This window comes from Vombatus ursinus, unplaced genomic scaffold, assembly GCF_900497805.2.
Source record: "Vombatus ursinus unplaced genomic scaffold, bare-nosed wombat genome assembly UNPS02014802.1, whole genome shotgun sequence".
Taxonomy (NCBI): domain Eukaryota; kingdom Metazoa; phylum Chordata; class Mammalia; order Diprotodontia; family Vombatidae; genus Vombatus; species Vombatus ursinus.
Genome location: NW_020954580.1, coordinates 18,955,275 through 18,969,962, shown reverse-complemented (window position 1 = coordinate 18,969,962; position 14,688 = coordinate 18,955,275). Strand labels below are relative to the sequence as shown.

General features: G+C 36.9%; 1 protein-coding gene across 1 annotated transcript in view; it reads left to right on the top strand.

Annotated features, from left to right (window-relative positions):
- ADAM23 (ADAM metallopeptidase domain 23) overlaps positions 1–14,688 on the top strand; it is a 238,598-nt gene that overhangs the window by 169,930 nt on the left and 53,980 nt on the right. Inside the window, exons 12-16 of the mRNA XM_027873781.1 lie at positions 1,468–1,552; positions 2,864–2,954; positions 5,214–5,262; positions 10,828–10,927; positions 14,251–14,322. Of these exons, the coding sequence (XP_027729582.1) occupies positions 1,468–1,552; positions 2,864–2,954; positions 5,214–5,262; positions 10,828–10,927; positions 14,251–14,322 (397 nt within the window). The remainder of the gene's footprint in view (positions 1–1,467; positions 1,553–2,863; positions 2,955–5,213; positions 5,263–10,827; positions 10,928–14,250; positions 14,323–14,688) is intronic.

Genomic DNA, 14,688 nt, shown 5'->3' with positions numbered 1-14,688 from the left:
TTCCTCTCCTTCCCTCTCTTCTTGCCTCTCTGTCCTTCTAACCCTCCCTCTCCCTCCCTTTTCCTTCTCTACTTCCTTCCTTCCTTCCTTCTTTCTTTCCTTCCTTCCTTTCCTCCCTCCCTCCATCCCTCTCTCTCATGGAGGAAACAACAAGCAAAAATAAATGTACAAACAAGCCATATACAGAACAAATTGAAGAAAGCCAACAGAGGGCCAGTTTGGCTGGACTGTAGAGAACAGGAAGAAAAACACCATGCAGTAAGGCTGGAAATGTAGGCTAAAGCCAGACTGTGAAGGACTATAAATGCCAATCAGAGGAGTTTATAATTTATCATGTTGGCAATAGGGAGCCACCGGAGCTTCTTAAGCAGGGGTGTGATGTGGACCTATCTGTGCCTTAGGAATATCACTCTGTCAGCTAAATGGAGGACGAATTGGAGGGGTGAGAGACCTGGTGCAGGGGCACCTGTTAGGCAGCTCTTTCAGTATCATATGTCAGAAGTAGTGTGGATCTGAAGTAGGGTAGTGGCCATGTGAGGAGGGGGAAGGGGTCAGATGTGAGAGTCGATCAGTCAATAAGCATTCATTAAGCACGACTATGTGCTAGGCACCGTGCTAAGTGTTGGGGATGCAAAGAAAGACAAAGGGTGGTTCTTGCCCTCAACGAGCTCACAGTCCCATGGGGAGACAACAAGCAAATGAATGTGTAAAAAGAAGCTAGCTACTGAATAAATAGGAAACAATTAATGGAGGGAAGCATTAAGAGGGATTGGGAAAGGCTTCCTGTAGCAGGTGGGATTTTAGTTGGGGTTTGAAAGAAGCCAGGGAAGTCATGTGAGGAAAGAGAGAGCGTTCCTGATAGGAAGGACAGCCAGAGAAAAGGCCTGAAGGTGAGAGATGGGGTGTCACATGAGAGATGTTGTAAAAGCAGAATTGACCAAAAACTGGTAACAGATTGGATGAAGATGGTATGTATGTGCTCAGGTTCACAGTGAAGGTGCATTTATGTGATGTGTCATTACTCATGGTTACATCATGGTAGTTGTTTTGGATAACTCTTATTTTTAATTATAACATTTTATAATGAGCATCATTATAAATTAACATTTGTTTGAGACTTTAGAGCAATAAGGCATTTTGCACACATTAAAACACCTGATTATCCCAATTATTCTGTGAAATAAGTACGGTGAGTATTATTTCTATTTTACAAATGAGGAAGTTGAGAATCTGAGAAATTCAATGACTTATTCAAGGCCATTCAGCAAAGGATTTGAACTCTTGTCTTTAGAGTCCAAGTCTAGTGTGCTTTCCGCTACGTCAGCTAGATACATACTGTGTATTGAATTACATTTTTTAAGTCCATACATTTTCTGGAAAAGGAATAGCTTTGCCCCAATGTTTTAGGAGTGGTTATCTGGCCATTGATTTAATTTTTCCTAATAATATTTTCTTTCTTTTCTTAAGGCGTGTGATATTTCACTTTAAGAGAAGTAGTCTGAGTTACTTCGGAGGTGTTTGTTCCAAGACAAGGGGAGTTGGAGTGAATGAGGTAATGTTTGGTTAACTTTTTTAAAGTGAGACTTTATCTGCAGACCTGATTCCACCTCAACTTTAGTGCCCAAATTCCCACCCTTCTCTGCCACATACTACTTTGCACACATGTTACCACATGCTACCGTGTTGTCTAGGAAAGTGGCAACACCAAAAAATTCGAACTGTGGTCTATATTAGCCTCAGCACTCCCAGGGTTGTCCCTAGTTTCACAAAACAAAGATTTATTTATTTCTGTGTGGGGCTTAACAGAATCAAATTCAAGACTGACCTAGATTCTTTTGGATTTCCAAAGATAAAGTATTATTTTGCACATGTATATACCAATCCTCTTCATGTCCCTTTTCTGAAAATTATAGTAATCTGCGAATGATCCATTGTATTTTGATTTAATTTATACAATAGGTGTGGCTTTTCTTTCTGCCTTTGAAAGGCATCATTTATCATTTGTTTCCGTACCTATTTTTCTCTCTCTCTGATCAAATCAAATATCCCTTCTTTTTTTCTGTCTCAATGCTTTAATTTCTAGAAATTGTACTATTTGTACAGTAAAAATTTCTGAAAACAGTGGATAATAATCAGGGGTTGTGCTGGTAAATGTTTAACAATTGACTCTCAAAAATTATATGCACAATACACTTTTAAGTATATTTTAAGTGTATATTTAATAAATATATATTTAAGTATATTTTAAGTATAATCTGCATTTTAAAACAAATTTTCCCTCACTTTCTTAAGTCTAGACAGTCAACAAAATAAATGAAATACTCATTTGTAGTGTTTGCTGATACCCAGCGTGTAAAATGCTCACACTGAAAATTAAACAACCAGCTTTCTTGAGCTGGTTCAATCTGGCTCCCAGCACACCTCTGACAATTGAAAGCCAAAATCTCACCCTTTAACAATGCCAAAAGCATGGTGGGTTGGTGTGGGATTATTTGAAATTATCCTGTGAGCTCTCCTATTGATTGGGAACCCATCTCAGCATGCTTATCATCTGATAACTAATTTAGTTGTAGGTTGGGTTGATATGGATTCAGTATGTGAATGGGATAGCCTTGACGTATCTGTGCTTGACAGTTCCATGTAGGAAGATGGAAAAAGATGACCACTGAATTACAGAAGCAATCTGCTTCTAAGGCCATGATACAAGGGTAAAAATTTAAGTGTATATAAAGTTCATCGTTAATCTAAGGCGTGACCTACAGCATAGGACATTGAGGTGATGATGTGGTAACTATGAAGTAATAATAACTAGCTTTGTGCACTCTCTCAAATGTTTCCCACACACTTTCAACTCTGAAAACAGTATGGTCTTCCAATGGCAGTGGCACAAGGATTATCTCAGAGTCTGGCACAAAACCTTGGAATCCAGTGGGAACCTTCTAGCAGAAAGCCAAGTACGTGCATTGACTATCTTTCTTACTTTTGTGCCCAATGTGTTTCTCTGCAACCAAATGTGTGGCAGGAAATTATTTTTTTACTTCCTATTGTGTATCGATATATAAGTGAAATATTATAGTACAGGCATTTATGAAATGGGCACTTTGCAGTTTCAGCTCTCAACACATTTGTTTTTTGTAGTTTTCCCTTTCTAAATATAGTGTAGAAATATATGTCTACACCAAAGAATGATGTGTCCTTTTATCTCCATATTTTCAATGTATTGGTCATCTCTTTAATGCCTTGTAGGGCTGACCTTAAGATTTTCTTCAATTTTGCACTCGTGTTAGCACCATGTAAAAATAGTCACAAACATAGAATTTGCCATGAGCAATGGAAATAAACTACATTTCCAGTGACTATTCAATTCAATAGGCCTTCAAATGTTTAAAGGACTGTCATGTGAAAGAAGAGCTGGACTTTGTGTAGGTCATCCCAGAGGGCCTGACTTGGAGTGATTGGTGAAAGTTTCAGAGAGACAGATTTGGGCTCAATGTAAGAAAAGTCATTAAAATTTGAGCTATCCAAATATGTAATGGGCTGACTTGTGAGACTGGAGGTCTTTAGGCAAATGTAAGATGACTACTTATTGGCAGCATTGTAGAAGGGATTCTTGTTAAGGTAGAGGTTGGGCTAGATGACCTCTGAGGTCCTTTCCAACTCTTAAGAATCTATGATTCCATCTCCCCTTTAACAAGCAATGCAGCCATTGTAAGCAAGTGGTACCATGCAACATCCTGAGTTCATTAAATCTAGTGGATTCTTTTAATTTATTTACCTTTTGCTTACTGTTTATTTTCCCCAAGATGTGCACAAATTTTCATGTAATGACAATAGTAATTATAGTAATTATTTTTTTATCCATGGTTTGCATGAATGCCTCCAAAGTAATTAAGACTACCTCTCTTGCAGTGAAATGTCTAATGCCTAAAGAAAATAATAATTATTAAAGTTGACATTTATATAGTGCTTTAAGATTTACAGAATGCATTATCGCAGTGATGATTCTGACAGCATCCCTGTGAGGTTGGTAGGTACCAAAGGTAGTGTTTCTCCTGTTTTATATATGAGAAGGTTAAGATTCAGAGAGTTTAAGTGATTTGCTCATAGTCACACAGCTACATACATTGAGGGAATGTTTAGGATTTATTTTGTTCTTGTTGTTACCTTTAAAGAAGAACGTGAAGTGATAGGTGTACTACCAAAACTTGGTGTTTATAAGACCCTGTAGCTGAGCAACAAGTGTTGCTTAGATTGATTCAGGAAATGACTGAATTGCTTATGGCTGGATTAGAGGCATGGTCAAGGTCAATGACAGCACTTTGTGTTTGGTTTAAAGAAATTCAATGAATAACCCTCCTTCCTGAATTTTTTGTTCTTTTATGCGTTATTTGTTTAGATAGAGATTTCTCTGCAATTGAATTTGGTTGTGAATTTCGACTTTCCTTAAATATTGGCACTTGGAAATACTTTAAAGAATTGTCTTGCAGTCTGTTTTCTAGGGCATGCTCATCTTTAATGAGAAGGAAATTGTTTTTATCTGTTATCTCTAACCTTGCAGCAACCTATACTTATCCTGTAGGACAGAAGAGGGAAAAAAAGTGAGATGAAAGATGTAAAATGGTAGGGGGGAGGAAAAAGATCAACTTCCTTTTGTGACCACTCTGTAAATGTGTGAGCTCATGGTCTCCAAGTCAGATTTATAATATTTCAGATTTTTGTGTGATAGAGAACTCCCCAACTTCATATTCCTCAAGCCTCCTTGAGTACGGTAACTACTTTGTATCTGGTCGCCTAAATCTCCCATCTCAACTTTTCGGGGTGATTCTTATCTGCCTGGAATGAAGCATATTAAAAAAATAACACTGCTCATTCAACCTAATGATTGAAACCAAGTTCTTCCATTAACACTATTTCCTTTGTGCCACACAGTAACACTTTGAAGCACATTGTAGGGAAATAATGTTATTATTGTAATTTTCTCGACGAGGAGACTGAAGTTCAGAGAAGTTCAGTAACTCCCCTCTGCTTTCGTAGGAGGGAAATATTGAATCTGGAGGCAAGGTGTTTTGTTCTGTGATACATGGCCTTCTGAACCTGCTTAGCAGGCAACTAGAGGCAAAATACTTTTCAAATGGGGAGAATTCACGATGAAGATGTGACTTGGTTCTTGTCTTTTGTGTTTTTCTTTTGTGATTTTTGTTTCATCTGACAAGAATGTGACTGCACGGAATCCTGGGGTGGATGTATCATGGAAGAAACAGGGTAAATAAACACTTCTTAAAGTTTTCCTAATTGTAAATGTATTTTCTGTGTACTTTCTGGTTAAAATATTTCACATGAAGTAAGTTATTGGTTGTCCCTTTAGCCTAAATTGAACTTTTGCTATGATTAAGGTAATCATTCAGCCAGCTAGAATTTGAAAATGGTTCATTTGTGTTCTATTAGTTGTTCATTTAAGGTTAGAGTTGTAGGTACTCTTTTCTACATATTAACATATAAAAGTGAACTATTGTCAGTAAGTTTATTAATATTAAAAATATTTTAGTACGCTCACAATAGATTATAGTATTTTCTAAGGTGTCAGTGACAATCAATATTGCCATCAATTCCTATTTTAAAAGATACTTAATAGATACATGTAGAGTAATAAAAATTATACTGATGCTGCTTTTGCAATCAATAAGGATTAGATTTTTTTAAGTAAAAAGATTTCTTTTTTTCTACATAGAGGCCCTCTGCTGCTTAGAAATACTTAGCTTAAGTATGCTCCTTTCATACCATACATCCCTGATTCTCTTCTGGATTCCTGAATACCATTGCTATATGGAGCTAGATCACCCTGAGTCATTGCTGGTGCCTAGTGGAGGGATGATATAGAGGGAGCCGTCCCTTAAGCTTCTGTCCCTAAGAGGATCACCAATCCCAGAAGCCTCTTATCCTCCACCAGGGCCCACATCCCATTTTCCTTAGATTTCCCTAATGGAAGTGGTTATCAAAAGAGCCTGTGCCTTCTATAGACCACCATAGCCCTCCATGTGCCTTCTTGATCAGCCCTAACCCTATACCAGGAGTTCCAACTACTGTGGCCTTCAGAGGATGCCCTCAGAGGAGCCAGGCCAGGCAAGGGTATAAATAAAGGAGAAACTTTCATTGTAGGAGATGTGTGTTTGTTTTGGAAGAGAATCGAGAAGACCTTTTGTTACTAGGGGCAACAGGAACTGTATTCCCCAGTTGGAAATTGGAATGCATTCCCCTATAGACTCAATGTTAGGCACTATCATATTCTATCAGTAGTATCAATCAAACAACCACAAGCATTTCTCAAGAATGTACTATGTGCCAGGTATTGTGTTCAACTGTATTATTCCTGTCTCACATCCCTTCACTGTCTAATCCATTCTCTACATAGCTGCCAAATTGATTTCTTTAAAGTTTAGATCTGACCACGTCATTTCCCTACTCAGTCCGTTCCAGTCTCCCTATTGCTTCTACAATCAAATATAATACACATACATATGTATACTATGTATACCTATACATATATCCATATATATTTATAATACATATGTGTGCATATGTATTACACAAGCATACTATAACTGGGTTGGATTTGTATCAGGAGTACAGGGTTGTATTAGGAAACTATTAGGAACATTAGGAAAACTATCCACATAATAGACCATATTAATAACAAGAAGAACAAAAATCATATTATTATCTCAACAGATGCAGAAAAAGCTTTTGATAGATTAATAGATTTTGATAGATGTTTTCAGTCATTCAGTTGTTTTTGACCCTACATAACCCCATGGATTTTTGTCCATGGGATTTTCTTGGCAAAGATTCTGGAGTGGTTTACCATTTCCTTCTCCAGTGCATTCCCGTTTTACAGATGAGGAACTGAAGCAAATAGAGCTTAAGTGACTTGCCCAGGGTCACACAGCTAGTAAGTATCTGAAGCCAGATTTGAACTCAGATCTTCCTGTTTCCAAACCCGGTGCTCTATCTACTGTACCACCTAGTTGATAGATCCAATTACCTATGTCTATTTATATAAAAACACTTGAAAACATAGGAATGAATGTACCATTGCTTAATATGGCAAGTAGTAGCTAACTAAAATCAAGACCCAACATTATACCTATTAGAGATAAACTAGAGGTCTTTCCAATAAGATCAGGGGTAAAGCATTGTCACCACTCTTTTATATAGTGCTAGAAATGCTATTTATTTTGTATTAAAGCCTTTCACAACCTGGCCCCAACACACCTTTCCAGCATTTTTTACTTACTTTCATACATTTTGTGGTCCATTCAGGCTGGCCTTCTTATAATTCCTTATGCACTTCATTTCTCCTCATTGCTTTTGCACTTGCTGTCCTCCATATCTACAATGTGATCCCTCCTTCTGTTGCTTAGAATTCCTAGTTTCCTTAAAAATTCATCTCAAGGGTGACTCGCTACATTAAACCTTTCTTGATTTCCCCCCACCAGCTGCTAATACCTCAGCCTTACCTCCTATCATCTTGTTTCTATTTGTATATACACACATATATCCAAGGTATACTGGAGTCAGTTCTTGCTGGCGGATGCGAGCCAATTGTTATATTTTCATTGTGACCATTTATACCTGGAAGATCTCCAAATGCTACAAATCAAGGCTTGATTTATTGTTTTGTTGATTTTCTGGACTTAAGAAAGTGATGGGAAAATGTTAATAATGCAAATTACACTTAAAAGTGTGTTGTGTATATATATATATATATATATTTTTTTTTTTTTTCTGGAGACCTGGTTGTTAGTCAATTACTAGCATACTCCTGCATAAATCCATCCATCCACATGCATATAGATATATTTATGTATATATATGTATTTTATATATGTGTATACATATACATATGTACACATATAAATATGCATGTATAGAAGTGTATGTGTGTTACATATGTGTGTGTGTGTGTGTATATATATATATGTATGTATACACACACATCTGTATATGTATATTATCTCCCCTGATAGAATGTATGACAGGAGCTGTTTCATTTTTGTCTTTTTATCCCCAGCACCTAATATAGTGCCTCGCTCGTAGTAAGTGCTTAAAAATGCTTGTTAAATGATTGATTGCACCTTTTGTAGGTTAGCCTGGGAACTTAACCACCCTGTTGTGACATTGTTTCTATGAGAAAATAGATGCCTATTTCTAAATAACCAACTTCCAAAGAAAACTTTAGAAAGGCAACCCATACATAAGTCGAATATTGCTTTTCTTTAAAAAATGAACTTGCCAAACCAATTTAAATATTGATTTTCCTTTAATAAAGAAAATATTATGTTTTTATTGTAATGATATGGTGTTGTTTTAGTAACACTTTTAAAGCTTGTTAGGATCCCATTTTATGTATGCCTGCCAAACTCAATTCTATTATCACAGATATGCCAAAGGAGTAACAACAAATGGCCATTAATGCTCGTGATCCAACTTTACCTTGTCTGTATTTATAATTTACATTTCCATATCTTGGTACAACTGAACAACAAGTAATTTTATGAATAAATAATAAGGAAACAATGAAGACCTTTGTTTGATGATCCTCTGATTGTTAATATAAAGTAAAGGATAAAACAAGGTGTTATATGCCTACTATAGGTGTTTACCACTTTCATGAATGATATCAGCTCAGGATCCATATAAATGAGGGATTCTTTACAGGTGCTAAGGTCCCCCAGTTACTTCTGTTTAGAGGTGATGTACTGAAAGCATCTAGCCCCAGAACATTGCAAAACCTCTTAAATGAGCTCCATGACTAATAAAATAATTCAGCCTAAGTAATCAGAGAGGAAAGACAAGTGGATAAAAGGACACCTGCTGACCAAACTGTAATAGGCATTTGGAAGAATAATCTTTAGAACTGGTTCATCAATACATAGATTTTATTTATTTTTTAAATTAAATTAAATTAATTTTTATTGCATTTTAAGTTCTGAACTGTCTCCCTCCCTCCCTCCTTATTCCATGCTAGAGAAGGCCACCATTTCTCTCTCTCTCTCTCTCTCTGTCTCTCTCACACACACACACACACACACACACATTTTATATGCTTTATGTGTGTGTGTGTGTGTGTGTGTGTGTAAAACAATACTATGCATCCTTCTATTTATCACTTCTTTCTCTGGAGGTGGATGGCATCTTCCTTCATAAGTCCGTTGTAGCTAAATATGTATCATACTCAGAATAGCTTTAGTTGTTCACAGTTATTCTTTGAACAATATTGCTGTTCCTGTATACAACATTCTTTTAGTTCTGCTCATTTCCTCTTCATTATTTCATGCAGGTCTTTTGATGTTTTTTTAAAATCGGCTTTCTCATCATTTCTTATATCACAATCACACACTATGGCTGGTCTAGCCATTCCCCAATTGATGGGCATCCCCTTATTTTCCAGTTGTTTGCCACCGTAAAGAGAGCTGCTGTAAATATTTTAGAACATATATGTTCTTTTCCATCTGATCACTTTGGAAAACAGACCTAAAAGTTGTATTTCTGGGTCAAAGGGTGTAGACAATTTTAGAACTCCTTGGGCATAATTCCAGGTTGTTCTCCAATCAGTTTAGATCAGCTCACGGTTTTGTCAACAGTGTATTAATGTCCCAATTTTTCCATTTCCCCTCCAATATTAGTCATTTCCCCTTCTATCATTTTAGCCAATCTGATAGGTTTGAGATATTTCAACATTTTAATTTGCATTTCTCTAATCAATAATGACTGAGGATTTTTTCATATGACCATATATAGCTTTGATTTCTTCACCCAAAAACTGCCTGTTCATATCCTTTCACCATTTATCAATTGGTGAGTGACTCACATTCCTAGGCACATATATTTTAGAGAGAATATGTGGTCAGATGGTGAACTTAGCTGAGAATTTGAGAGGAGTAGCAGAGCAGGTCAAAATACTTTTGGAAAATGGCACACTGCTTTTAATGATCTGTTTCATGATGTAAGTCAAAGTATGTTAAGACTCTAAAGTTGGGGATAAAGACATAACTATTTAATTTAGTGCACCTCAACTTCATTCTGCTTACTTGCCTAGAAATACATTTTGAGGCTTTCCTTTCACACCTTAAAATTGAAGAGAGAGCAGGCAGTTTATTGTTCCTCTCCCTCTTCCAGTCATCTATCGTCTTCCTATTAAACCGTGATCTGAATGTTGTCCCTGAGTCCTCTCCTGTATACAATACTAAGCTGAATTCCAATATTTCATTGAATGTATTGCCTTTCATTGAGTGTATTGCTTTCATCATCCTGTCTGCCCCCAGGCAGAGAATTGAGAAAATAATATGGTCACATTTTGGGCAGCTACTTAGAAGGTATTTGATAGTTGTTAAACTTTTTACTTAATGGGTCAAGCCCTAGGTTCACTGTTGAGTGGACTATAGATGTGACCTGAAGCCAAGATGGCCCCCTCCTGCAATGGGCTTTTTCTCTGGAATCATGGGCACCCCCAGTTCACCAGGATTTTCTCATTTTTCTCTGCTTCATTATGCCCTGACTCCAGGGTAGAACTCTAAGGAAAATCCCTGAAACAAAGCTTAGGTATGGCTCATGTCTAGAGTCTTCTCATGAATCCTTTGAATTTCTGCATTTTATAAGTCCTGCCCTGCCCACTTACCTTAGAATAATTTCTGGTGTTTTTGTGTGGATAGTTTACCTAATTACAGAGGGGAACATTTGAATTATCTTGCAGTATGAAGGTTATAATTTTCTTGTCGACTTATTTTTTTTTTGTGAATTATTTATCTAACTGAATCTTTGTCCTTTTAGGGTGTCACATTCCCGGAAGTTCTCAAAATGCAGCATTTTGGAATATAAGGACTTTTTACAAAGAGGGGGAGGATTCTGTCTTTTTAATAGGCCAACAAAGGTCAGTCACTTCAGCTAGTACTCTCACTATGGCTTTCTCTTATTCCCATCAAACAGCAACAGACCAGTTGAAAGTCAATCTCCAAGTCACAATAGATTAATATGTCTTTTTTATGAGACTTTTCCATAAACAAGACCAGTGGAATAATTATAACAGTAGCTTAGGGTTCCCGAATCCCTGATTTTTCACTTTGGTGCTAAATACAAAAGGCTTCTAATTCAGGTAGGTTAAGAATTCTATCTCAGTGGTTTTAGGCCTAGCCTGCCCTCCTAGGCAGTTGGTTAGATGGCCTGGTTAAATAGGCCAGAGAAAAAGGCAGTTATGTGAAGATCATTTTTATTAACTATGCATCCATATTATATTATTTCTTTGATAAGATATGTTATTTATTGACTTGACAGCTCATTGATACTGACACAATGTATGGTGTTTGGAAAATTCAGCCACTTCTTAGCAAAGGATCCAGAAACACTCATGAACTAGAGCTGGGGTCAAGGACAGGTAAAGTAGGCAGCCACAAAGGTCACAATACACAGTAAGGCACAATGAGAGACACTTTTTACTGTAATATTTTATACATGTACATTTTTTTTGGAGGCAGTTGGGTTAAGTGACTTGCCTAGGGTCACATAGCTAGTAAGTATCTGAAGTTAGATTTGATCTCAGGTCCTCCTGCCTCCAGGGACGGCGCTCTATCCACTGCATCACCTACCTGCCCCCTAATGTACATTGTTTTTATAGGAAATTTTTCTTTCTATGGCTCATATGTATTTTTGTGATGTAACATGTGACTCTAAAGGATGGGTTCTTAGATGTTTTTGTGTCATCAACATCTTTGGCATTCTGGGGAAATACAGGTCACTTCACCAAATATTTTAATCACATTCATATATGAAGAAAATGCTAAATTTAAGTTAGAGATTAGTAAAAATATATAATTTTTCCCCACTCAAATTCACCAACCCCCTGCAATTTATCCAGTGATCCCTTGGGATTCTATGGACCCCAGGTTAAGAACCCCTGCACTAAAAGGTCAAAACGTAAAGGGTAACATATAGATGGAAATTTTTTTTCTTTTTATTTTGGGCCTTTGTCCAGGTCCTGAGCTGACCACTTTCATTGTAAACCTCAAATTTTCTTTTTTAAAATGGAACCATGTAGGAAACTCAGATATGAGCTATGGTTTTACACAATAATATTTTCTACAAATTGATTGAGCAATGAAATAATTTCATCATTTGAAAAAATAAATGACTGTTGTAGAGAGCTGACAGAATAATTTATCCCCACACCAGTAATTAGGTAATCTTACTGCACCCAGCATGCCAGTTTGATCCTTGACATTAGCATAAAGTCACCATGAAATTGGGGGGAAATTTTCAAGTAACCTTGAATCATTAGACTGTTGCCTGTCTTCTTTGATGGTGACCTTAGTGAAGACCTTTGCAGAATAGAAATATGGTAGTTACATGGTTTAGAATGGGGGTGAAATCAGTAATAATGAATAACAGATGAACTGGCTTGTTTTCTCATTCCAATGTGTGTAATGGTTGATGTAACATAAATAGATGATTTACCAATTTTGCAGTTCACTCGATAATGGAAAGAGCTATCATTTAGAAAGAAGAACTCTACAACTCATCAGAACTTTTCAATTCACTAAACTTTTAGTTGTTTGGAAAAGTTATGGTTTTCAAATTTCCATTTCATTTCTAGAGTTTCCTGGGAAAAAGGAAAAAATTCTGATAATCTAGCACCTTGCTTAAATGAATGATTGACTTGTCAGTTTTTAAAATAATAAATATAAAATAATTATTTAAAAAATTACCCTGTAATTTGTTTAATCTGTTGAACAGAATGCAGTGGTGTTAATTACTATATGATACATATTTAGTTACCCCAAAGATTAGTTCCCCTTTCTTTTCTATTTGGTGCATGTAACATACATGCATGCACACATATGACTAGCTATATATACAAAAATGATCAGTGTTCTGGGAACCTTCCATGCTGCTTAGCTGATTTGATACAGTCATTCTGATCCATACTTGGAGAAAGTTGCCATAGGAACTGAGCCCAGAATAAACCATCTGTAGTTGGTTTCCCTCTGCTCTTCTCTGATGGGGTTTCTCCTACCCAACTGTTATGACATCACAGGGTAGGAAAGGTAGGGGAAATGATTGTCCCAATCTAATATGGCAGTACTGAGATAGGTTTCTGTGGGTACCCAATGTTGTTCCACTTAGCTGAGTTAGAGCTATATTTTGATAGCTGTGGTATTTGTGTCTTCCTGGAAATGGGGAGAGGGATGGAAATGATTTAGCTAAATGGAAGGGAACCTGCTCTCAGGGAGTTCTGTGCTGCCTGCCCCTTAATCATAGCCCTGTTCAGCTAGTCCAGTGCTGTGATCATATCCCCTGTTTTAGCATTCAATGCCATAGGAAAACTAGGCTTGGAGTCAGGAAGACCCGAGTTCAGATCCTGCCTCAGACACTTAACTAGCTGGGTCACATAATGTCTCTGTGTCTTAGTTTCCTGCTTTGTAAAATGAGGGAGCTAGACTTGGTGGTTTCTAAGGCCCCTTTAAACTTTAAATCTCTGATCCTAGGAAGAGTTCATTAATCTGGCTAATACAGGGCTGCTCTAGATTTGTTTTATTATTTACTTATTTTGCCATGGGAACAAGGCCACAGTCCTAAACCAGCTGGTTTAATTATTCCTGAATTTGGATTATCTCAATCACAGCTTCCTTCCTTTGGCATAGATAAATGAAAGATCACTGTAGATAATGAGCTCTATTTCAGCCATTTTCATGTTTAATTCAGGTGATTTCAACTGCCATTTTTTTTGGGGGGGGGAAAGAGGGTATTTTATCATGACTTCTTCAGGGTTTGTTTGGATTCGCTTAATTTGTGCCCACTGCACATGCTAGTGACTAAAGCACATTGATCTTCTATTTTCTTTGTCATGAGCTGTCAACCAGAAGAAGTTCGTCAGATTCCTATTAGCGCTGTTTTTTAGTTCTCCTGGCAGAATAGAAGAGTGATCTGTTGTCTCTTTCTCTTTGACAGCTGATCTCTTTATGAAACAATTCAAATGTCAGAGATGCTCTCTGGGGTCCAATAAGTCGTGTTGCTTAGAATATTTACCCCATGATATTACCAACACATAGCACCAATGGAGTGACATGCAATAGATCTTAGGGCAATATTACATGATAATTGACCAGCAGATTCTATTGACTCGTTAGTGTGTTTGCTTTTCTTTGATATTAATTTCTTGTGATCACATATTAAATTCCCCTTATCACCGATCTCTTTTAGTTGTTTGAAGCCACCGAATGTGGAAATGGCTATGTGGAAGCAGGAGAGGAATGTGATTGTGGTTTCCATGTGGTAAGCATTTGAGACCTTTAAAAACTCCCTTCTAGTACAGACACTGAAAAAACAAATACAAGGCAGAGTCCTACTACTTATCATAGCTTCATTACCTTGTTTTTATAACCACACTCTTCAAGATTAACCTCAGCTCAAATGTATTTAGAAGATTTATAGAGTTATTTGCTGTAGTCTATGGTTGAGTGAATACTTATTTGAAAAAATAGAATGGATTCTTTGTGATCCATTTTCTTGTTTCTTTTTAAGGCTACTTAGGCCTCTTTGATCTGAGGTATGTGAATGTAGACCATAAAATATTGTTTCTCTCTCTCCCTCCCTCTCTCTCTCTCTCTCTCTCTCTCTCTCTCTCTCTCTCTCTCTCTC